This window comes from Alosa pseudoharengus, unplaced genomic scaffold, assembly GCF_046254945.1.
Source record: "Alosa pseudoharengus isolate Yale_2024_CS ecotype anadromous, Long Island Sound unplaced genomic scaffold, YU_APseudo_1.1 YU_APseudo_1.1_scf_21, whole genome shotgun sequence".
NCBI classification, from domain to species: domain Eukaryota; kingdom Metazoa; phylum Chordata; class Actinopteri; order Clupeiformes; family Clupeidae; genus Alosa; species Alosa pseudoharengus.
This window is the reverse complement of record NW_027468674.1, coordinates 17,051,614-17,075,526: the sequence shown is the minus strand read 5'-3', so window position 1 is coordinate 17,075,526 and position 23,913 is coordinate 17,051,614. Positions and strand designations below refer to the sequence as shown.

At 44.2% G+C, this 23,913-nt stretch overlaps 1 protein-coding gene across 1 annotated transcript in view; it reads right to left on the bottom strand.

Moving 5' to 3' along the window:
* The window catches only part of lrp2b (low density lipoprotein receptor-related protein 2b), a 65,173-nt gene extending 42,330 nt beyond the window's left edge, over window positions 1–22,843 (bottom strand). The window contains exons 1-32 of the mRNA XM_076298731.1: window positions 22,837–22,843; window positions 22,443–22,553; window positions 21,288–21,410; window positions 20,309–20,425; window positions 19,439–19,549; window positions 19,234–19,350; window positions 18,649–18,765; window positions 18,218–18,361; window positions 16,568–16,684; window positions 15,919–16,047; window positions 15,495–15,664; window positions 14,982–15,205; window positions 14,249–14,458; window positions 13,534–13,736; window positions 12,912–13,052; window positions 12,285–12,494; window positions 11,904–12,096; window positions 11,438–11,563; window positions 10,608–10,738; window positions 10,128–10,265; window positions 9,318–9,596; window positions 8,707–8,946; window positions 7,023–7,145; window positions 6,227–6,343; window positions 5,512–5,889; window positions 5,001–5,249; window positions 4,166–4,374; window positions 3,788–3,972; window positions 3,307–3,535; window positions 2,715–2,892; window positions 1,102–1,230; window positions 643–809 (exon numbers count right to left, since the gene is read on the bottom strand). Of these exons, the coding sequence (XP_076154846.1) occupies window positions 643–809; window positions 1,102–1,230; window positions 2,715–2,892; window positions 3,307–3,535; window positions 3,788–3,972; window positions 4,166–4,374; window positions 5,001–5,249; window positions 5,512–5,889; window positions 6,227–6,343; window positions 7,023–7,145; window positions 8,707–8,946; window positions 9,318–9,596; window positions 10,128–10,265; window positions 10,608–10,738; window positions 11,438–11,563; window positions 11,904–12,096; window positions 12,285–12,494; window positions 12,912–13,052; window positions 13,534–13,736; window positions 14,249–14,458; window positions 14,982–15,205; window positions 15,495–15,664; window positions 15,919–16,047; window positions 16,568–16,684; window positions 18,218–18,361; window positions 18,649–18,765; window positions 19,234–19,350; window positions 19,439–19,549; window positions 20,309–20,425; window positions 21,288–21,410; window positions 22,443–22,553; window positions 22,837–22,843 (5,322 nt within the window). The remainder of the gene's footprint in view (window positions 1–642; window positions 810–1,101; window positions 1,231–2,714; window positions 2,893–3,306; window positions 3,536–3,787; window positions 3,973–4,165; window positions 4,375–5,000; window positions 5,250–5,511; window positions 5,890–6,226; window positions 6,344–7,022; window positions 7,146–8,706; window positions 8,947–9,317; window positions 9,597–10,127; window positions 10,266–10,607; window positions 10,739–11,437; window positions 11,564–11,903; window positions 12,097–12,284; window positions 12,495–12,911; window positions 13,053–13,533; window positions 13,737–14,248; window positions 14,459–14,981; window positions 15,206–15,494; window positions 15,665–15,918; window positions 16,048–16,567; window positions 16,685–18,217; window positions 18,362–18,648; window positions 18,766–19,233; window positions 19,351–19,438; window positions 19,550–20,308; window positions 20,426–21,287; window positions 21,411–22,442; window positions 22,554–22,836) is intronic.
* Window positions 22,844–23,913: the final 1,070 nt, after the last annotated feature.

Below are 23,913 nucleotides of genomic sequence, written 5' to 3'. Positions count from 1 at the left end.
AATATCTACAGTATACTATATACTCTCTATCCTCTATACTCTCTATACTATATACTCTCTATACTATATACTCTATACTCTCTATACTATATACTCTCTATACTATATACTCTCTATCCTCTATACTCTCTATAATCTCTATACTATATACTTTCTATACTCTCTATACTCTCTACAGTATACTATATACTCTCTATCCTCTCTATACTATATACTCTATATCCTCTCTACAGTATACTATATACTCTCTGTACTCTCTACAGTATACTATATACTCTCTATACTCTATATACTCTCTATCCTCTATATACTCTCTGTACTCTCTACAGTATACTATATACTCTCTATCCTCTCTACAGTATACTATATACTCTCTGTACTCTCTACAGTATACTATATACTCTCTATACTCTACAGTATACTATAGACTCTCTCACACTGTATTACCAGAGAGGCTAGTAATCAAGGATCTTTAGTATTACTGCTTCATTTTTAAATTCTTTATATTGAATGCATGCAGGTCAGTGAAAGAGGGCTGTCGTGGGCACGATGGTACATTCAAGACAACTTGAATTCTACAGAAAGCCCCTTTAACTGCCACACAAGTTCTGAGTCTCCATAGAAGTATTCTTTGAGACTTACGGAGCCTTGCACCCAGTAGACAAACTGTTCCTTGTCATCGAAGTCGATGTCGACTCCTTTCGTGATGCCTGATATGGGGGCCATGGCGTTGTTGGAGGTGTCGTTGGGGTTGAGAGGGATCCCCATGATAACAGTCTCTCTCATCACCATTAAGAAAGGGGTGTCATCTGGAATCAAATTCAAGTCATGATTCAACATTCATTTGTTTTACACCTCATTATATGTCATAAAGAGAGTGAAAATCTTGGGTTTCATCTCTCTCTCTCTCTCTCTCTCTCTCTCTCTCTCTCTCTCTCTCTCTCTCTCTATATATATATATATATATATATATATACATATATATATATATGTGTGTGTGTGTGTGTGTGTGTGTATGTGTGTGTGTATTATATACACCTTTATGTATATACCTATCCAGAGATCATTTCAGCTGTGTGATGTCTGGTGCTGATGTGGTACCTTTGGTGCAGGTGCGCTTGTCACTGTTGAGGTTCCAGCCGGACTGGCAGGCACAGGTGTAGTACCTTGGCCGTATCTGAGACAGCAAACACAACTGGCTACACACGTGCTCCGCGCAGGGGTTAATGGCTGCAGGAAAACACACACACACACACACACACACACACACACACACACACACACACAGAAGCACACACACATACACACAGATACACACAGAGCGAGAGAGAGAGAAAAAACACACACACACCTATTATTTGCCTATTATTTGTCTTTGCATGAGGGAGTGTCATGTATTTATTTGGGTATTAATATTCACAGTAAAGGTGCTTCAACCAGCATCACTGACTCCCAACCCACTATTCTGGCAAAAGATGATATTCCAGTCAAACCAATAAATTACAGCCCACACTTCTGTGTGCCTGGAGCAATACATTTGCTTGGCTGGAGCGAACATGAGACACTATCATGGTTCAACAAAAGCAATGGCCCGCTGGCCTGGGGCAAGTAAAAGAGCATCTTGTGCCAGTTGGTTGCCAATCACTGGTTTTCTGCCAGTCACCATCAAGAGTCAGCACAGCTCACCTGTGATGCTACTTAGTTGAAGCTAAGCATGTGAGGCTACTAACATAAAAAAAGGGAACACTTTTAACTTGTGTAAAAGTGAGTTTTCTGGGCCACTAAAATATAACTTAAAGAGAGACTTAAAGGCCAGTAAACATATACAAATATATCTTTAGGATTAGGATTAGGATTAGTGTGTGCTCCACCTCACCTGTGTGTTCACTGTGTGCTGAATGTGTTTCACTAATTCACGGATTTGGATAAATGCAGAGACCAAATTTCCCTCACAGGATCAAAAGAGAGTATATATACTAATACTATACTAATACTTAAAGGGACTTAAAGGCCAGTGAATATATACAAATATATCTTAAAGAGGGACTTAAAGGCCAGTAAATATAAGGATACAAGAATACAAGGATACAAGGAAGTTTATTGTCACATGCATATAGTTACTGGAAGTAAGAAATGCAGTGAAATTAAGTCTGGTGTCAGCCTATTTGTGCATTTATGGGGGGGGGGGGTAAAAAGGTGGTGTGTGTTGGGGGGATGACAAGGGAGATGGGATAGTGTGCTGTGTATGTGGGGAGAGGGCAGTGTGCAATATGTGTGTTGGAGAAGCTTCCTCATGAGACAATGTGCTGTGTATTGGGGGGGGGGGGGGGGCAGTGTGCTGTAAGTGGGGATGTGTGTTGGAGAAGCTTCCTGATGAAATAATGTGCTGTGTATGTAGGGGAGAGGGGGGGGGGCAGTGTACTGCAAGAATGATGTATGTGAGTGATGACAGTGAAGATGTGTGTGTGGGCGGGAGGGGAGCGGAGCAGTGACTGTGTGTGTGTGTGTGTAGTGTGTGTGTGGGTAGGTGGGGGCAGTATGCTGAAAGTATGTAGAGGAGGTGTGTTGGAGAAGATCCTGAAGACAATGTGCTGTGTATGTAGGGATATATACAAATATAACTTAAAGAGGGACTTAAAGGCCAGTAAATATATACAAGGGGCCAGCACAAATCTCATGTACTGGCCTGAGACTCAATATGCGAAGGCCTTTACCGTTGGGCTGCTTGATGTGGTGGTCCATAGCGATGCCCATGGGCTGGTAGACGCTGGTCATGAGGGTGGTGACGTTCCCGCCGTGGAACTTGTTGGTCTTCATGACACGGCTGGTGTAGCGCTCGCTCCAGTAGACGTAGTCCTCAAACACGGTCAAGCCGTGCGGATGGTTAAGGTTCTGTGGGAGAGAGAGGGAGAGAGAGAGAGAGATAACGGAAGAACGGAAAGAAAGTGCATGGAAGAGAATGAAAGAAGAGGGGTGAGGATGGAGGGAAACGGGGAAAGAGAGAGAAAAAGAAGTGAGAAGGACAGGACAGAGAGAGTGAAGAGCATAACAAATGTTACGTTTTTCAGCACCTCATCGTAAGAGCTTTTAGTGGTAGTTTTAGTGCAGTTTCCTGCTACAGCCAAACTGACCATTCAGCAATATTAAGCTGTGGTTGTAAGGGCCACAATTTCCAATGGATGCTTCACAAGTTAAGATGTAATTCTACTGCTCTCTTGGATGGAAAACTGTAGACATCTGACACAACATCCGACACAACATCCGACACAAATACCACTCAGTATTACACAGGTGTGCAGGACGTACCATGTCACTGGCGAACACCTGATGACGATTGTTGCCATCGTAGTCGCAGTAGTCGATGTACTTCAGATAGGCGTCAGCGAAGTAGAGGCGGCGAGTTGGGTAGTCTAGGGCCAGTCCATTGGGCCAGTATACCTTCGTTGTAACGATGGCTTTCCTCCCAAAGCCATCCATGTCGGCCCGTTCGATCCGTGGGTTTTGACCCCAGTCTGACCAGAACATCACATTGGTGCTAGGAAAGGCATAAATAAACAAATCAATGGATAAACAGATTAACAGAAAAAATTGACAGAAATAAGCTTCAATATCTTACACTGATACTGAATGCATATCTAGCGATTCAAAGACTTGAAGTCTATGACAAAGGTTCTTGCATGAAGCAGTTAAATGACTTGAGCAAAGAGGTTCTACTGACTGTTGTGGGCTGTAAAAATATCAGTCAAATTTGTATCAAATAAATAAGGCAAAACAGTAATAATCCTACTGGTTGCGAGGATCAAGTGCAAGCCCGCGTGGACTGGTAATGTTTTTGCTTAACAGAATCTTCCGGAAGTGTCCATCGATGGTGGAAACCTCAATGGTCTGCATCACTGAGTCAACCCAGTAGAGGTTCCGGCCGACCCAATCCACAGCCAAGGTCTCCGGAACCATCAGTCCACTGCTAAAAACCTGCAGGAAAGCACAGGTCCAAAAAGAAGTGTATTACCGGTATGCCTCAAAGGCCATGTGGTAGGCTATCTATTTAAAATTTTAAAACAGTATATGATCTGAACACACGTAGGAGACATATAGGAGACATATAGAAGACCATCCAGGTAAAGGGTCACTTTTTTTCCCAAACACTACACTGTCCACCACCCACCTTCCTCTTGTCCGTGCCATTCTGGAAGGCGCTCCAGATCATCTTCTGAGAGACGTCTGCCCAAAAGATCCTCTTGGAGACCCGGTCAAAATCCACGGTGACGATGCTGGAGCCACTGACGATGGGCTGGATGACAGGCGGGCGGAAGTTGATGCGGTCAGCGATGATCTGACTACGCTTGGTGACCAACAGCACAGCCTCTATGGGGTCTAGATCAAGCACAAGAAGGGTCAGGGGTGATAAGGATTACAGCTCTATACCGGTATTGTAGTATATCGTGTTAGGCGGGGATCATGTTAGCCAGAGGTAAGCGGCAGCGGCAAGCGTAACGCAACGCTCAGACCATAATAAGTTCCTATGGTAACACAAACGGTTCGCCTTAACTGACAATTGAATACGCTCGCGATGCGCTTTGAAAGTTAAACCAAGTTCAACGCTCAGCTTGCTCAACACTAGCGTTACGCCAGCGTTGCCACCGTTCCGCTGTCGAATCATAGAGAACAATAGGAAACCTGCCGCTTGCCGCTGGCTAATGTGATCCCCGCCTTATAGAAGTCTGTGGTTACCATACCAGGCACATTTGCTTGGTCATGGTATTGACAAAAAAAATGCAACTGAATAGACCTTTTTCACAGCAGCCATTTTGACATGAAATAGAAGTCTCTGTTCAATTTAAGCGTACCAGAATCAGAACCTTAATTAATGTGTTAATTAATATACCTTAATTAACTAGTAAAACCTGGGCTTGCCATATATTTCATGTCAAAAAAGGCTGCCGTGAAAAAGAGTCCATGGACGTAAATTGGCTCCAAAAGGCGCCAAGATGGCCGCTCACTCTTGACTTTGCAGGTGCGCATGTCGGGCTCCAGCAGGTAGCCGTCCTGGCAGTAGCAGCGGAAGGAGCCGCGCTCGTTGAAGCACTGCTGGCTGCAGAAGCCGAGCACCTGGCACTCGTCGATGTCCTCGCACGTCTTGGAGTCGTTGAGGAGCTGGTAGCCCGACGGGCACGTGCACTGGGCGCCGAACGGGCCCTGGATGCAGCCGTCGCTGCAGCCCCCGTTAGCCACCGCACAGTCATGACCGTCTGAGGAGGAGGGTGGGGGGGGGGGGGGTGAGGGTGAAGGAAAAATGAGAGGATGAGAGGAGAAAAATGTGTAAAAGAGAAAAGGACAGGAGAAATGGACATATTCATGTTGAGATCAAGATCAAGCTTGAAAAGGATACCACAAGGATAGCACACATCTCCCAAAAATCATGAAGCTCTAACTGTCCCTGCTTGACCTTCCTTTTCAGGTGCCAGACCCAAAAACCCAAAAAGGACTTCAAAGCACCATAGATACACTCACTGCAGAGGGGCGACTCGTCGGCTCCGTTCGGGCAGTCCCGCTGGCCGTCGCACACTTTGCCCTCCGCGATGCACACCTGGTCGGTCGGGCACAGCCACTGGCCGGCGGGGCAGCTGAAGGGCGGCGTGGGGCAGGCCTGCTCGTCGCTCATGTCTCGACAGTCGTTATCGCCATCGCACACCCAGTTCGATGATATGCAGTTGCCATTGGCGCACTGGAAGAAGCCGGGTCGGCAGGTGCGGGGTGGGCAGCCGTGGTGCTCGTCTGAGCCGTCCTCGCAGTCAGCATGCCCGTCGCACTCCCAGGCGCCCGGGATGCAGAAGCCATCCACCTGGCACTGGAACTCATTGTCGTGACACAAACCAGGCCCTCTAGTGGCTGCCGTGAGCATTGCAGGGAAACATACAACAGGGAAATAAACACAGGGAAATATATTTACTCCTTCCACAAATGTTAAGTTGGCATGCATCCTGACTTAATTAGAGTAAAAAGTTAACATAGAATGTCTTAACATAGAATATCTATAGCACAGTACTAAGAATAGTAAAGATATTATTTTTTATATATCAAACAAAAAATCTATTAATTAACCAAACTGAACTTTTTGGTGAAAATAAACAGCATATTATTGGCAATTTATACGGACATATATTTTCTCTCTAATATTTCAGTCAGTGGTAGTGGTGGTGATGGTGTGTGTGTGTGTCCTACTCACGGCAGCCCCGCTCATCTGAGTGGTCTCTGCAGTCATACACTCCATCGCAGCGGTAACTATTGCTGATGCACTGGTCCCCGCTGGCACAGGCAAACTCATATGAGGAGCAGGCGAACTCTGCAGGAGCGGGCGCACAACACACATGCCACATGCCACCCAATTAGCTTCCACTTCCTGCCCCATGCCACCCAATTAGCTTCCACTTCCTGCCACATGCCACCCAATTAGCTTCCACTTCCTGTAGCATCCTCCTCATGTACTGCTAATGTTCAGAGTAAGCTACATCCACACTATTCCGGAACATCCACTACAAGTCTGATAAAAGGCATCTCTTCTCACCTTAGACTAATGTCCCTTGCAAATGGTAGCATGGTAAAAACACATCTTAGAAAATAGATCAAACTAGAATTAAACGAAACAAAGTAATACACCAAGCAAGTTACTACAGATGAAAGAGGTAGTTTCAGCTTATTCAGATTGTTTCTTTGAAACTGTGAAAGTGTGTTCACAACGCTTTACATGTTCCAAATACAAGGGTGAAAAGCATTACTTGAAAAGGCATATTGTCACACACATAATGGTAAGCACTATGCTCTCTCTCTCTCTCTCTGTCTGTCTCTCTCTCTCTCTCTCTCTCTCTCTCATACACACACACACACACACACACACACACACACACACACGCACACACACATGATTTTCATGCCAGTTAATCTTTGACCCTTATGACCTATAAGCTTTATCTCTGACCTTCTTTGACCTTTCGGTAAAGATAGAAAAAAAAGAGCTAACTCACCACAGTCCTTCTCGTCAGAGCCATCCATGCAGTCCTGGTCCCCATCACACACGTAGGCGCTGGAGATGCAGCGGTGGTCTGGACACAGGAAGAAGCCTGGACTACAGGTGGAGATTGTGCCATCTGAGGGGGTGGGGGGGTTAGAGGGGGGGGGGGCGAGAGAGGGAGGGGGGGGGAGAGAGAGGAGGGTTTTAGGGAGGGGTGTAGGAACAAGTGTAATCAATCGACAAGGATGGTGGAGAGAGACAAGATAGAGGGAGGAGAGAGAGAACGACAGGCAGTGAGAGAGAGGGAGAGGGAAAAAGATAGGGGAAAAAAAGAGAGAGATGGAAAACAAAGAGACGGGGAAGTCAAATTGGGGGGAGGGAGAGAGAGAGAGAGAGAGGTGGGGAGAGAGTGTAATGTGAGTTGTAAGGTGGAAATCAGGAAGATAAGAGAAACAAGACAGGAGTTATGGGACAGACAGACATGGAGTAACAAACAACAGAGTACAAGAGTGATAGAATGATACGAGATAAGGAGGGAAGAGACAGAAAGAGAGAGAGGTGAAGGTGATGGGGAAAAGAGATGTGACATTAAACCAGACAGAGTGTCAGGACTGATAAACTCCTCCCTGTGGAGGAGGTTCAGACAGGAAGTATGGAGCCACAGATGTAGAGGACTGGGGCATGAACTCATTCACCCTCTGACCCACTAACTCTCTGACACCCACTCTACCCCTTTATTTCAAACCTAATCTCCACATCCATGATTACACACACACACACACACTACTCTAAAGACACACACACACACACACACACACATGCACACACACACACACACACACACACACACACACACACACACACACACACACACACACACACACACAGTCTCACACACACACACACACACACACACACACACACACACACACACACACACACAGTCTCACACACACACACAGAACCAGGCGCGCCTGCAGGTGTACGTCCGTACGCACTGTGCGTACCATCAAGCTACTCAACAACAGAACATTTCCCTTGTGTGTGTGTATTCACACCAAATTGGCCTTCCATACTTTCCCAACTATGCACAGTATCCCTTTAGCTGCATGCCATTAGGCTATTTACCATTTTCTATTACGTAAAGTTAGTGAACACGTTATCAAAATTAACGTGCACGCATTTTGTTTGAGCAGGAGAGAGAATACGCACGCAGACACGCAATAGGCTACTTGTTGTTTTCTTTTACTTGACTATCTATATATGGTTATCAGCACACAATGTTGAGCTAATTCACTAACTCAATACTCGTCAATGGATATCACAAGTTTAAACAACGAAAACAAAGGATGGAGGCAGCAAAGCTAGGAGTTATTCCAGATGGGCAAGAACAAGGTAGGCAATTGGTGTGCTTGTCAGAACGTTAGACTGCACTAAAGCCAGACGTCACGTTACGCTGGAACGAAATAGAACAAAACTAAAGGTAACTTTAGCCTGTATAGGGCTGTATCAAGTTGTCCAAATGAGTAGGTCATTGTAGACATTGTCGTTGTATTATCGCATGTGGATGTTATTATGCTATGCTTGTTATTTTGTTGACCGATGCACGGACCTAAAACGGACAAATATTGTTCACGAGTGATTTTTTTTTTGCGGGGGGGGGGGCGACCACAACCCTGTCCATCTCCACCACTTACTGCACACCCGCTCGTCCGAGCCATCCCCGCAGTCGTTGGCCATGTCGCACACCCAGCTCTTGGGGACGCATTTGCCGTTGGAGCAGGCAAACTGCTCGGCACTGCAGGTGGTGGGCAGGCGCGTCGGGCAGTTGTCCTCGTCAGTGCCGTCGCCACAGTCATCCTGGCCGTCACAGCGCCATCTACTGGGGATGCAGTGCTTGTTTCCACAGGTGAAGGCCCTGGGAGAGCAGGTCGTGCCTGGAGCAAGGGAAAAGAGAGAAAGGGGGAGAGAGAGGAGGAGAGAGGAAGAGAGAAAGGGGGAGAGAGAGAGAGGAGAAAGAGAGATAAAGAGAGAGAGAGAGAATTTAGTTTTTGGGCTTCATACAATAGACAAAATAGTCAGTATTTCAGAGAGAATGAACATATTCATAATGGATGTGGCGCATGACATCTTAAACAGCAGGAGGCATCTGACGTGTTCAAATCATAGCTATCAAAGATACAATATACATACACAGGTAGGAGAAATACATACACAGTTAGGCCTCAGTCTTAGTATACACACACACACACACACACACACACACACACATACAAACACACACACACACATACAAGTAAACACACACCAATATCGGTGCAGTTGGTCTCATCCGTGTTGTCCATGCAGTCCCTGATGCCATCACAGCGGTACGAGTTGGAGACGCAGCGGCCGCCATCGCAGGGGAAGGCGTAATCGCCGCAGCTGACGTCGGGCGGAACGACGGAGTCGTCCTTGACGCAGTCGCGCTGGTTGGCCTGCAGCTTCATGCCATAGGGGCAGCCGCACACGCGACTGGACGCCGGTGTGGGGAAGCAGAAGTGGCTGCACTGGCCGTTGGGGAGCATGTTACAGCGACTGTTGAACACTGGCGCGCACAAACACACACACACACACACACACACAAACACACACATGGACACACACATGGACACATACACACACACACACACACACACACACACACACACACACATGGACACACAGATGAACATACACACACACACACACACACACATGGACACACACACATGGACACACACACACACATGGACACACATATGAACACACACACACAAACATAAACATTTACAGTACATCAGCTCAACGTAAATGTGTGAATACACTTTTCAAAAGCAAAACATATACAGTTATAAAGTAAAGGAAGTAAATGTATAAATGGACTAATCAATCTCAATTAATAAAAAAAAATAGGATTGAATCCATCTTAATCAATGAATATATTGATCAATCAATGTAAATTAATGGAAAAATTGATTGATCAGCCTCAATCAAGGAATAAATGAATCAATCAATTTCAATCAACGAATCACTGGATCGATCAATCTCAATCGATGAATCAATTAATGGTTCGACCCCACTCCATCCCTGCACTCACTGCTCTGGATGTCGGCAGAGTAGGCCTTCACGTTCATGACTCCCATGATCCCCTTGCGGAGGACAACACTGTTTCCTCCATCTCTCTTCCGCATCCGGAACACAGATTTAGTTCTCCAGTCAGACACAAACAGGTGGTCTGAAAAGATAGGAATGAGGGAGAAGGTATTTCAGAGAGAATGAGCAGGAGTCATCTGATGTGTTTAAATCATAGCTATCAAAGATACAATATACATACACAGATAGGGAAAAAATACATACACAGTTAGGCCTCAGTCTTAATGTAAGTGCACACACACACACACACACACACACACACAAGAGGGAAGAGGGAGGGAGGGAAACATTGTAAGAGTGCGAGAGATAAAGATTACAATGTTTTTAGCTTCAACAAAATCATGAATACGAATACAGGTCTGAGTGGGGTTTTTTTAATCTTTGAATCCTTGACTTTTCATATACTTAAAAAAGTGCCTCTCACCTGAGTGTATGGTGAGGGAGAAGGGCTGTGTGATCTGGCCGATGTTGGAGAAGGCCTGGCGGTCTGAGCCGTCCATGCCCACAAACTCGATGCGGTCCAGCAGAGCGTCCACCCAGTAGAGTCTGTCCATCCTGAAACACAGCAGTCACAGCCAGAGTGGGTTCAGAGAGGGTTCGGTTCAGAGTGGGTTCAGAGAGGGTTCATAGTGGGTTCATAGTGGGTTCAGAGTGAGTTCATAGTGGGTTCAGAATGGGTTCATAGTGGGTCTAGAGTGGGTCTAGAGTGGGTTCATAGTGGGTTCATAGTGGGTTTAGAATGGGTTCATAGTGGGTCCATAGTGGATTCATAGTGGGTTCAGAATGGGTTCAGAATGGGTTCATAGTGGGTCTAGAGTGGGTTCATAGTGGATTCATAGTGGGTTCAGAGTGGGTTCAGAATGGGTTCATAGTGGGTACATAGTGGATTCAGACACTCCCACTCACCTCACACTGGAACTCAACTCAATCACTGTGCTGAAGGGATAATGAGATAGCTGAGACCTTTGGTCAGTTCATTGTAATGTGACGTTAAATCACTGTGTCTTCATCATTATCATCATCATCATCATCATCATAACAATGACCATCACCACCATTATAATAGAATCCATAGAATCGATCCATCCATGTCCACAGGGGCACAGGTTCGAGTCCGGCCTGAGGTCATTTCCCTAACCCACTCACTCCCCATCTCTCTCTGGCACTCATTTCCTGTCATCTCCTCACTGTACTGTCAAATAAAGACTAAAAAAAGTCCATAAATATAACTTAAAAAGGATTAAAAGCCCGTACATGTAGTCGATGGCGAGCCCATTGGGCCAGCCCAGGGTGGTGTTGATGAGTGGGATGGCATTGCTGCCGTCTGTGTAGGCTCGGGTGATCACCGCAGGACGGTACCAGTCTGACCAGAACAGCAATCTACATGGGGAACAGACACACAGACACAAAAAGCAGCGTACACCACTGTGTCATACCTAAGTAATATTTGAAAATATACACTGCTCAAAAAAATTAGGGGAACACTTACAGTTTTTCACAATTGTTAAAACACATTTTTTGAAACATTCCACCATTTTCTCCATTCTCAAACTACATTCACAGAATAAATGACAGTTCTTGCAAAATAAAACACTCGCCTCAAAAGTTTTACTTGTGTTCAGAACCAAACAGTGTCAGAGTACCGATCCAGTGTATGATTGAAGTGTTTAATTTTTTTGAGCAGTATATTTCTGTTGTTGTTTATTTTTCTCTCTATTACCCTGCGCTGGGGTGAATCGCAATGCCGCGGGGGTTCTTCAGTTGCTCCACGATTTCCCGTCTGGATCCATCCGTCACCTTGTAGGCCGAGACGGACCGGTAGGTGCTGGACGTCCAGAACAGAACCTTGGAGGTCCAGTCGTAGGCCATGGACTCTACTGTTCCCACGCGGAACCCTGTCAGAATCTGCTGGTCTGTGTTGAGAAATGACGATAGATAGATAGATTAAAATTAGAAGAAACCTACTTAGGCCTCAAGTATGCACATTATACACAATACACATATTTGACGTCAATCTAACAAATTTAATGTCAATCCCAATCTACTGCTACCATCATTTAATCAACAGTTAACTGTACTGCACTTATTTGGACAAACGTACGTGTTCCATTGACGGCACCCTTGTAGATGATGGCCCTGCTGCGGTCGTTGTAGAACACGGCCTCCTCGCTGGCATCGTACTCCACGCCCGAGGCGCTGAAGGTGACCCCCAGACCGGTCAGGGGAAGTGTGACGTCCTCCTGCATGGATATGTTCAGGGGGATCCCCCGCACCGCATACGATGTCGCCACCAACAGGAAGTCACGCACCTCTGCAAAAATACAGTAAACTGAAGCAGACAGAAATAGACTAGGGGCCCTCATTTAAATTGCAGGCAAAGTGATTTTACCAGGTTATTAGATTAGTTTATTTAGACTTTAGACTTTAGACTTTGCCCATCATTTAAAATAGAGGCCCAGGTGAGGTTCAAAGAGAACAGAAAGAAGCTGACAGGACTTAAAGGAGAAGGAGACCTCTCCAAAAGGTTTGTTATTGACCAGAAGTTCTTTGTAAACATCTCTTCAAGTTAGGTATCATTATCCTCACCTGACTCTTGTGTAAATCCCTTTACAGTGAGTTATAGAGTCATTCAAATAAAGTACCAACAATTTTGTTTATGACATGTTGTACAATGCCTCTCTCTTCACTATACAGACTAAACATGAGTGAAATAGGCTCTGTCTCTCACTGAAACAGGTGCGGAGGTCAGGCTGGAGGTCGTAACCCAGGCGACACTTGCATCGGTAGCCCAGTCCATCGTTGTCGGTGCGGTGGCTCAGCACACAGATGTGCTGGCAGCCGCCATTGTGCCGGCCACATGGGTTCTGCACTGTAGTGAACAGCAGGAGGTGGGTGAGGATCCATAACGCACTGTGTGTTTATCATTTACTTTTATGCTTCGTTTTTAATTGAAAATATTATGTTACAGTATCAATATTGCAGATTTTGGTTAGCATTTTTGCCAATCGAGCCTATGAACAACAAAATGTGTGGAATCCATAACCATTCGCAATGCCGTGAATGAAGAGACATATTTTGACACAGCTTTTGCACAGTAAGATAATGAGATAACTTGAGATATTGAGACACAAGCAGCAGCATCCTCATTTGGGTTTGATTCCAACCCATTTGATTAATTTCCTTACTCAACTCAAGTCCCTCTTTCCCACTCATGTCCTGTCAATCTATACAGTCCTATCACAACTATCAAAAAATATTCAAAAATCCCATCCCCCATAACTAAAATAAAATAGTGGCATTAAGATTATTCAGGTTTATTCGGTATATATTTTTTTTTATCAGTTCCTTACCCACAGGTTGCAGGGCAGAGTGAGAGACCACAATGTGCCCAGGTTTGTCTGCCGTCCGGAACAGGAGCGTGGGGTCACTGCCGTTGAAGCGGTTGGTGCGGATGACACCCATCTTAGTCCAGTCGGTGAAGAAGGCGTGGTTCTCAAAGACAGACAGGCCAAATGGATGAGGGACCTGATAGCCTCCATTCAACACAATTTTCCTTCAGGGAGATTGGTGATATTATTATTACTAATGATTATAACATTATTAAGACTATAATTTATGACAAATATTGAGTGACCAATAGTAAAGGACTACATGCTCTTCTTCATACAATTGATAAAGTGTATCATAATGTATCAGCCAAGGGCATGTTCTGAGGCTTGTTGTAGCTAATTTGTACAGTAGTAAAAAAAAATCAATCAGTAACTACATCCTACATCCAAACAACTAAAACATTACATCCAGGGCCATATCTTATATACACTACCAGTCAAAAGTTTGGAGACACTCCATTCCACTCCATTATAGACAGAATACCAACTGAGATCATTTGCATTGTTTTTTTACTCAGGGCAGCAGTTTTCGGATTACATCATGTGCTTACATAATGGCAAAAGGATAATGGAGCGGAATGAAAATTTCTAAGTGTCTCCAAACTTTTGACTAGTAGTGTATACAGTATATCTTAAGAAATTCACTTATATCATCCTTCATTTTGTCTCTACCTACCTGTCCAGCCCACTGTAGGTAACAGTCTGTACCATGTTGAAGTGCTCGTCTGTCCAGTACACCCTTTTGGTGACCAGGTCCAGGGTAACACCAGTTGGATTGCCAACCCTCGTCTTCACCAGCTCAAAGCGATTGCTGCCGTCCATGAAGGCACGCTCCAGTTTCATGTCGTTGTCACCATAGCCCATGATGTCTGTGAAGAACATGTACCTGGACAGGGGACAGAGGAAAGCTCACATTAGTAATGTTGTGTTGTATGTGTAAGAGGGAGAGAGAGAAGGTCTGCACAACTTTGTCAGACCAAGGACCACTAAGCCAATAAAAAAAACCTCACGGACCACCTAGCTAAAAAAAAAGACCCACTATATTACATAGTAGGCCTACTCACTGAACCACCTTGCTTATTGTCTTTGCACCTTGCTTGTCAGAGGATTAATGTGATTTAAACTAACATAGCTTAGGCAGTGTTGCAGAACTGTTTGGATTTACATACAAGATGGTTCAATATTGCAAACAACTCATCTATATTATATTTTATCATGTCTGCTCACAGACCACTTAGGATACAGTAGCTTGCGGACCACCAGTTGTCCCCGGACCACACTTTGAGAAACACTGATGTAGAGGCTCCAAAAATAAACTTTATTTATCTCTAAAAATAACAGGCAACGTTTCATTCGCACAGAATCTTCGTCAGGCCCTTCGTCCTACACACTCAAGACACTGCGCTCACCCAACCGTGGGGTCCAGGGCCAGGCCATGTGGGTTCTCCAGGTTTTCAGCCACCAGGGTGACGCGGTCGCTGCCGTCGAAGTTGCACACGTCGATGCGCTCCACTCGTGCCTCCAGCACGTACAGCTTGAAGTTGATCCAGTCCACGGCGATGTTCTGGACACTGTGCACGGCCTCGGTCAGAACCTCCTGCTGATCACTCCCGTCGAAATTTATTGAGAAGACCTGAGGATAGGGAAGAGGCATAACGTTTATGAAAATGTGTGTGTGTGCGTGTGCGTGTGCGTGTGTGGGTGTGTGTGTGGGTGTCACATTCTATGTCAAGCTCAGTAAAGCACACACTGAATGGGTAACTAAATGTAGGCCTTTTACACTGTTTCAACACTAAACTATAGTGGCCTGTGTGTACAAGTGTATAAATGTGTATGACATTATGGGAAGAAATGGAGGCTGCTCTTTCCCTAAAGTGTTAATAATAACCATAAAATAATACATTTGTAATAATGATGCCAACCTTCTGAACATTTGTGTCAGACCAAAAGGCCCGATGACTGTGCCAGTGGTAGGCCACGCCCACAGCATAACCTTTGCCCGGTGACTGGACCAGAGTTCTGATGAACCGCCCATGAATATCTGCCATCCTGACATCACGGCCGTCGGTGAAGAGTAGCTGAGGAAGTCCCTCTACACAGAAAAGGGAAATTTATTATGGAATTCCTGACACTGAGGAGGAAGCCATTGATTAAAAATACATGAAAAAAGGTCACAGAACTAAAGTGACTGGTGCTTAGTAATCAACATTTAACTACTCCGGTAACTAATAAACAGTTAACTTATAACTCCACTTAGAGCTAAAGATGATATATAAAGCCTTTCCAGTCATTATCTATTGTAAATTAAGCTGTAGTGGCTCACTTATTTGTGGGCGTGGTGTATACCTGACACATTGGCCTTGCACATGTGACCTTGTTCCAGGAGGTACCCGTCAGCACAGCTACAACGGTGCGACCCTGGACGGTCCTCGCAGAAGTGGTCACAGATTCCCCAGATATTGCAGTCATTATAATCTGGAGCAAGACGACAAACGGCTTTATCATTACAAAGTTGTGATGTGCTGTGTCTAAAATGTCAGATTTGAGAAAGATTTGACATAACCTGGCTAATCTAACCAACTGGCAGAACATCAGTCGAGACCACATTAACACTAGTGTCAATTTCATTTATCTCAATAGACATTAAAGGAAGGAGCTATGTGGAATTATGCAGGATGGATTATGGGTAGGATTTTGTCATGACGGATGGTTGTGAATGTGTCCCCATTCATAATGTATTTTTGATTTACTCTAAGTAGTATGTCCTGTGATGTCTGTTGTATTATGGCTGTGGCAGCCTTGACCTTTTATCTGAAACACATTTCTCCCTTAGGAGATAACCTAGTAACCTTGACCTTGAGGACTGGCATAACATTCCTCAACCATCTAAAATACCCATGCTTGACATTGAATAGGCTATGCTTTCGTCAATTAACTAACTTGATAGTCAAACTGAATAACAGAATATAGAATACATTCTCTCTCCTGCACTCACCCACACACGTACGACTGTCATTGGCCACGATGTAGCCATCGGGGCAGTAGCAGGCTCCTCCCTGTGGGGTGGCATGGCAACGGTACTCGCAACTGAGAGCAGAGCACTGCTGAAGACCTGAGAAAGAGAAAAGTTCATCAGAGAGAAACTACCCACACAGCCACAATAGTTCATTTATGTGGGAATAAAATAGCAGAGAACATACAGTGCTAAATGAATTTGCTTTCTTGGATAGGTAATACACAATAACACTTTTAACTCTGCTTCAATGTTATTAATGCTACTGAGAAAATTTGTATTTATCTTTTATCGTTTAATCTTTTAGGAAAGGAGCTCATTTATTTGATGACAATTCATCAAATAAATGAGGTCATGGATTATGGTTTCTGTCACACACTCAGATAATCAGTAATAGTAGTTGGGGATGAGAAACTTCTTGGTGGGCAGATTATTATAGACTAGAGTCACATCCTGTATGGGTAACACTTTACTTGAAGGTATCTACATAAGAGTGACATGACACTGTCATAACTCTGACACGAACACTAACCCTAACCCAATCATGACAGCAACCGAACAACCGAATGACACTTGACAGAAGCGAGTGACAGAAGCGTTAAAGCATACTGTAAACGTTTATGACTTGTTTGTAATGTTTACAGTGTCATGTCACTCTTATGTAGATACCTTCAAGTGTAACCGAAAACTGCACTGAAACAACACTGGCAAAAATCCCAACCACTGCGACCAGGTTTATTGGCAGCAAAACGTGACAGAAAACAATAAAATGTATGCTACTGTATCATAAAATGTGACTCAGAGTTACTGTGAAGGTCACAATGGAATTGCACTCAATTACATTTCTGTAAACAACTGCAATGAGCTTCTCAGTGTTCCCTGTGCTCAGCACCTTGTGTTAAAGTTGACCGGGGGGGGGGGGGGAGGGGGTCATCCATTCCGACCTAAGGATCTCCAGGGACAATGCCCCTTGTAATATAATTGTCATGGCTAAGTCGCTTTGGATAAAAGCATCTGCTAAATGAATAAATGTAAAGGTTGTTGATTGGCCAATGGCCAATGTGGTAAATACACCTACAGCGCAGAGGGTGAGTTGGTGGGGAACAGGAACAGAACAAGGGTGGAGAATCCTAAACGACTCAGGGGGCCCAGCACTGCACATGAACCCTGGGTATGTTGACATACACTGTGTAGTGCAGTTAAATATAGCATTTACAATATAGAAAGTATACGGATGCCACTCTGGAGCTTTAGTTGAAGATATTTGTCCTAAAAGATATAGTGAACCCACTGCCCAGCTTTGGACATAGCATGCTACGTAGATTAGATTTTTGGAGATAAGTAAGTATAAGTATTATATACTCCCGTGAGGAAAATTTGGTCTCTGCATTTATCCCAATCCGTGAATTAGTGAAACACACTCAGCACACAGTGAACACACAGTGAGGTGAAGCACACACTAATCCCGGCGCAGTGAGCTGCCTGCAACAACAGCGGCGCTCGGGGAGCAGTGAGGGGTTAGGTGCCTTGCTCAAGGGCACTTCGGCCGTGCCTACTGGTTTTTTAGTTGCACCACCCAGGACATGTGAGCTGTGAGGGGGGGAGGGGGGGGGGGTATTAGGAGGAACTCACCACAGGTCAGCTGGGCTGTGCTGTTGGCTTCGTCTGTGCCACCGGGGCAGTCAGGACGGCCGTCGCACACTTTGCTGATGGCCACGCAGGTAGGCGAGTCCGGGCACGGCCACTCACCGGGGTAACAGTCTCTCACATGACCGTCTAGGAGTCAGATTTCACACACACCATTCAAAGACGCCCACACGAAAAACACAAGTTCGTTTTCACGAGTTTTCGTGACACTGAATTTCTAAAAAGCTCCTGTAAAAAAAGTTAACAAGGGCAAAGTTCAAGCGTCCAGCTCATTGTCTGCTGAGGTTGGCATGAAATAAATTGGGCTACGCTGTCAACACACTGAAGTCTGAACTTCTAAACAAACAGCACGGGTCAATGCACCTTATGGTGTCCACGACATTAGTGTGAAATTGCGATGTGAAAGAACTACTCACCACATCCCTTTTCATCGCTGTAGTCTCCGCAGTCATTGAAGGCGTCGCAAACCCAGTCCTGCGGGATGCATCGGCCACTGGTACATGTGAACTGTGACCCGCTGCAGCTCTGATACGCTGTGTTGACATGAATATATAAAATTTTATTTATGTTCAATGCATGTCTAACCCCCCCTCCCACTGTCTTTAAAGCTTGTATATTCACTTTATAGATCAAGAGAAAATATATAGGCCTACCCACCAAAACCATCTTCATCTCGGTTGAAATGTAGCATGATCTTTTGACGTTCATTGTAGGCTATGTCTAAAGACCCATGTTGCTGTAAATAGCCATTTTACTTTCATTGCATGTCTAAACCCACTTCCTCAGTCTATAAAGTTTGTCTATTCATTTATAGATCAATGACGGTGACAAATTATCCACCAATTACTGCAACTTCCTTTATTGCTGTCGAAATGAATGTTCAGTGTATGTCTAAAGATCCCTAAATGTTGCTGTTAGCTTGATGTCCTCTCTGTCTATAAAGTTTGCCTATTCCCTTTATAGATCAAGTGACGGTGAGAAATGATCTAGGGCCTACTCACAGCAACCTTCTTCGTCGCTATGGTCACCACAGTCGTCCCAGTGGTCACACACGAATGACATGGGGATGCAGTAGCCATTGGCACACTGGTACTGATGGAGTGGACAGTGCTCCGTTGCTGAGGAGGACATGGTACGAATGGTAAAATCAGCCAATTCAACAGTATCTTTCCTATTTTCACCCTGACATCTGAACTGATAACCTACTGCAGTTGTACTCGTCCGATCCATCTCTGCAGTCCAATAGTCCGTTGCAGTGTTGTGTGTTGTTGTAACAGGCACCATTGGCACACGTTTTCTCTGGACAGCTCGGGTAGTCTGTGTGCAACAAAAGAGTGCTTTACAGAGAATGTTGTTGCTTTCGTTAAAACATTTATATTTACCTCTGGGTAACGGTTCTCATGGTGGCCAAGGTAACATGGCATAAAGGTAAAGCCTTGTTGAATGTAAAAATGCTGGTTACTCTATGTGACTGGCATCTATGTTGGTGGCATAAGCCTAAGATGTATGACAGACGCTTTGGTGAGTTCAAAGTCAAACAAACTCATTAAAAAAGTCTTGTTAAAAAAATGCATAACTTGCATTTGACAATGATACAAGTGAACTTTATGGCTTAATGATGCAAATGTGCACAACAGGCATCGCATAAAGCAAGGAAAAATTACATGCAGTTACTTTAATAAGAACAAGATTGGAACATTTGTCTCAGACAGACCAAATCACTTTACAACTCAGACTGACATGACCAACCTTGCCTGTTGGTAGTAAAATTTCCAAATGATTTTCCAATCTTTTATCATAATAATATATCTAACTAACTTGAACCCTGTCTACGCATGTGTGTCTGGGTCTGTTAGTGTGTGTGTGTGTGTGTGTGTGTGTGTGTGTGTGTGTGTGTGTGTGTGTGTGTGTGTCACCCAAGCTACATGAAAATATAATGTAATATGAAACATATGTAACATGGGAAAACTGGATGTCCCTCATGTCCCTCATGGAACTGTTTATTAAATTAATCAAATGTTTTCATGTAGCCTTCATCTATATAGACCAAATGAAAAGGTTGAAATAGCAGCTCACTGCAGCTGGTCTCGTCCGAGTTGTCCACGCAGTCTTTCACGTGATCACACCGGTACTGCTGTGGGATGCACTGGCCCTCCTGACACCTGAACTGGTGTGGACCACATGTCTGGCCATCTGTGGGAGAGAGAGAGCGGAAATGAACCCACATCACTGTCTGGACTTCCTGACTAAACAGCAAAAAAAAATCCAACTGTTAAAGTGCAAAACACTTGTACGTTCTACTTCTTTACTCTTTACTGCAGTGCATCATGCACAATTAAAGGTGCAGTCAGTAATTGCGCAGGAAGACAGGTTTGTTTATGTTTATATTTAAAATTATTAGCAGACACTTTTGTCCAAAACAACAACATACATTACATTTTAACCAAGGACCAGAGAGGTAGCTCACCCCTACCTCCAGCATTCCCATACAGGGGACAGGTTCCCTCCCCTTTTTTTTACAGAGCTCACAGAATGAGCAGCTAGTGGATCATGAAGATATGATTGCTGAATGTGAAAAAAAAATGTTCTGGGAAGATAGGAGAGGGCGAGTGCTGCGTGGGGCCAAATAACTATTTAATAACATCAGGTGCTCTTCGAGCGCAGACAACAGAAGTTAAGTGACTGTCCTGTATGTAAGCTACTATATGCATGGGGTATAGTCAAAGAAACCAAGGCTCACTGATCAAGTTAAAAATCCTTTATTCTAATGGATACGCCTACGCGTTTCGACTCATAAGAGTCTTCATTAGGGCTGTGGATTCCTTGACTGTCTCGTACATAGCTTACATACAGGACAGTCACATTTTGCCTTATAAAAAATGTTATGGGTTTGAAATCGTGTGCAATCACTGTCACTGACTGCACCTTTTAGTCACAATAATGTTTTTGCATTTTAACAGCTGGTGGTAGATTCCCTTATCTTATCATATCTTGTGTGTGTGTGTGTGTGTGTGTGTGTGTGTGTGTGTGTGTGTGCTCAATCCATCCAACTCACTGCAGGCCCTCTGTTCATCTGAGCCATCTGTGCAGTCGTTCTCTCCATCACACACAAACGCCAGCGAAATGCATTCGCCCCCCGTCACACACTGGAACTGCTGAGAGCCGCACGAGGCTGCCGCTGCAAACAAAAACACACACACACACACACACACACACACACACACACACACAGACACACACACACACACACACACACACACACACACACACACACACACACACACACACACAGACACACACACACACACACACACACACACACACACACACACACACACACACACACACACAGACACACACACACACACACACACACACACACACACACACACACACACTGTGAGTGTTGCCTTTTTCAAAAACACTGTGAGCGTTTTTTTTCTTTCATATTTTACATATTAAATTATATTACAAGGGACATTCTCCCCAGAACAATTGGGAGTTTTAAGTGCCTTGCTCAAAAGCACAACGGGAATTGAACCCACAACTTTTCAGGCTACTGCATGCTAGTCCATTAGCCCCTTAGCCACTGCAGGACTGGCCCTCAAACCTCTTGTCCAGCAGACTGGCGCAACCACAAGTCTGAAGGGCATTCTGTGCACCATAAGGGCTTCATTTTACACCAGCTCACTTGTGCTGCAAAGATGAATGACACTTCAAAGAACCAGTAGCTTCAACCACCCACCCCATTCCCTAAAGAGCAAACTATCACTGCACTTCACACAACCCACATGTGAGTCGCTGATGTACATATAATTGTGAAAGTGTACTTAGAACCCCAATTTGAGGGAGTCCTTCTGCAATTTGAGGGAGTCCTTCTGCAATTTGATGGTTGCAGGTTCCCCTTGTCCCTGTCAAAGTTTCCTTGAGTAAGACACTGAACCCAGGACTGCTCCTGTCGTGTAGGCTGGCTTTTTACAGGGCAGGCTCCACCGTCGATGTGTGTGTGTCTGAATGTGTGAATGTGAGCCATGGACTTGTAAAGCGCTTTGAGAGCTCTGATGAATAGAAAAGCTATATCAATTCAGTTAATTTACCATATACCACATGTACATGTACCATATACCATGTGTGTGTGTGTATGTGTGTGTGTATGAGCAGAAAGCAGTATCAGGGATGTGGCAGCGATGAGTGAAGCCCTGCGACTCACGGCAGTTGAGCTCATCCGAGTCGTCGGTGCAGTCCTTAGTTCCATCGCACCTCCAGTCCTGGTCTATGCACTGGCCGTTAGTACACTGAAACTGTGTGCTGTCACACTGGCCTGTAGTAACAGACAGAACCAGCAGTTAGTTAGTCGGAGCTGTGGAGACTCTTGCCTCAGGAAAATAGCAGATTAGCAAAGGAAAGGTTCACTTTGTGAGTGCAGGTTACTTGTTTGGTAAGGGCAGCCTTAGAGGGTGTTAGACATCACTGACACCTTGTAAAGTAGCACATGTTTGAATGTACACGGCTGTAATAAACTTGAAAGTCAGATTTCAAAAACCATGTTGGTAAGACATCAGACATCAATTTGATAGTCCTCTAAATAAGGCTTTTTTACTCACAGAACATTTTTGGATGAAACAGCACATTCAGACTTTATTGATGAGTTGTTACACTTCACCACCAATACAATTCATCTTTCCTAACTCTCGTGGGTTAGGAGTACTAAGTCCGTCAGATGTGACTTTCTTGCTACAGCTTGAAATCCTATAACTGGCTCAAACATGTTAAGTTTATTAGATATATTTTACAGATGACTACTATGCAGGTAGAAATAACAAGGATGAATCAGTAACCGTGTTTATGGGGGTCTGTATGGCTTCCGTTGGCAGCCATTTGAACCCTTTCTCATGTGATTTGGCCTAGTAAAGGCCTTTTATCTTTTTACATATATGATCGATCTCATGACTAGTCTCATGTATGTATGGTAGGGTTTTATAAGCACAAAAGAGGGGATGAAAGGTTTATCCTAACATGACGTGGAATGTGAGACTAAAATATTGAATTAGTTTGGCAATTGTAGTAAATTTTAGTTAAGTGGTTTAGTTAAGATTGACAAATTGCACCATATTAAAGTGATACCATGCCAGTTTAAGTGTGCCATCTATGGTTAAAGGTCAAGATGTACTCAGGTGATGAAGTATCTAAACTAATACCTGTCATTGCAAAAAGCAAAGTGTACTAAATCATTTGTTTCAAATCTTCATCGACACACATTTAACCTGCTAAAAATGCTTGCATCCTTCCAAAGTCACATGATGACTATGTGAAAACAGTAAAAAAGATGTAACAATTAAGCAGTCAACTAAGTAATTAATTTCAATATCCATAAAAAATGATGTCCAGTAAATTATGGCGAGATTGTAAGGTTTTAAGAATCTTAAGAGTTTAGCCACGTACACATTCCTAATCCTATGTACATACATGCAGCGTTCCTGTGAAATTTAAAATGCAATGCAAGGAAGCACAGCAGATTTCAAAGACAGAATGGTTCAGATAAGACAATGTATTGTAAATTGTAAATACTATAGAAACATTACACATTAGTTACTTATTAGTTGTTTTTAGTGCTACTACTACTACTGTTCTAATTAAATCACTTTGGATTAAAGCATCAGCCAAGCAACTAAAACCATAAC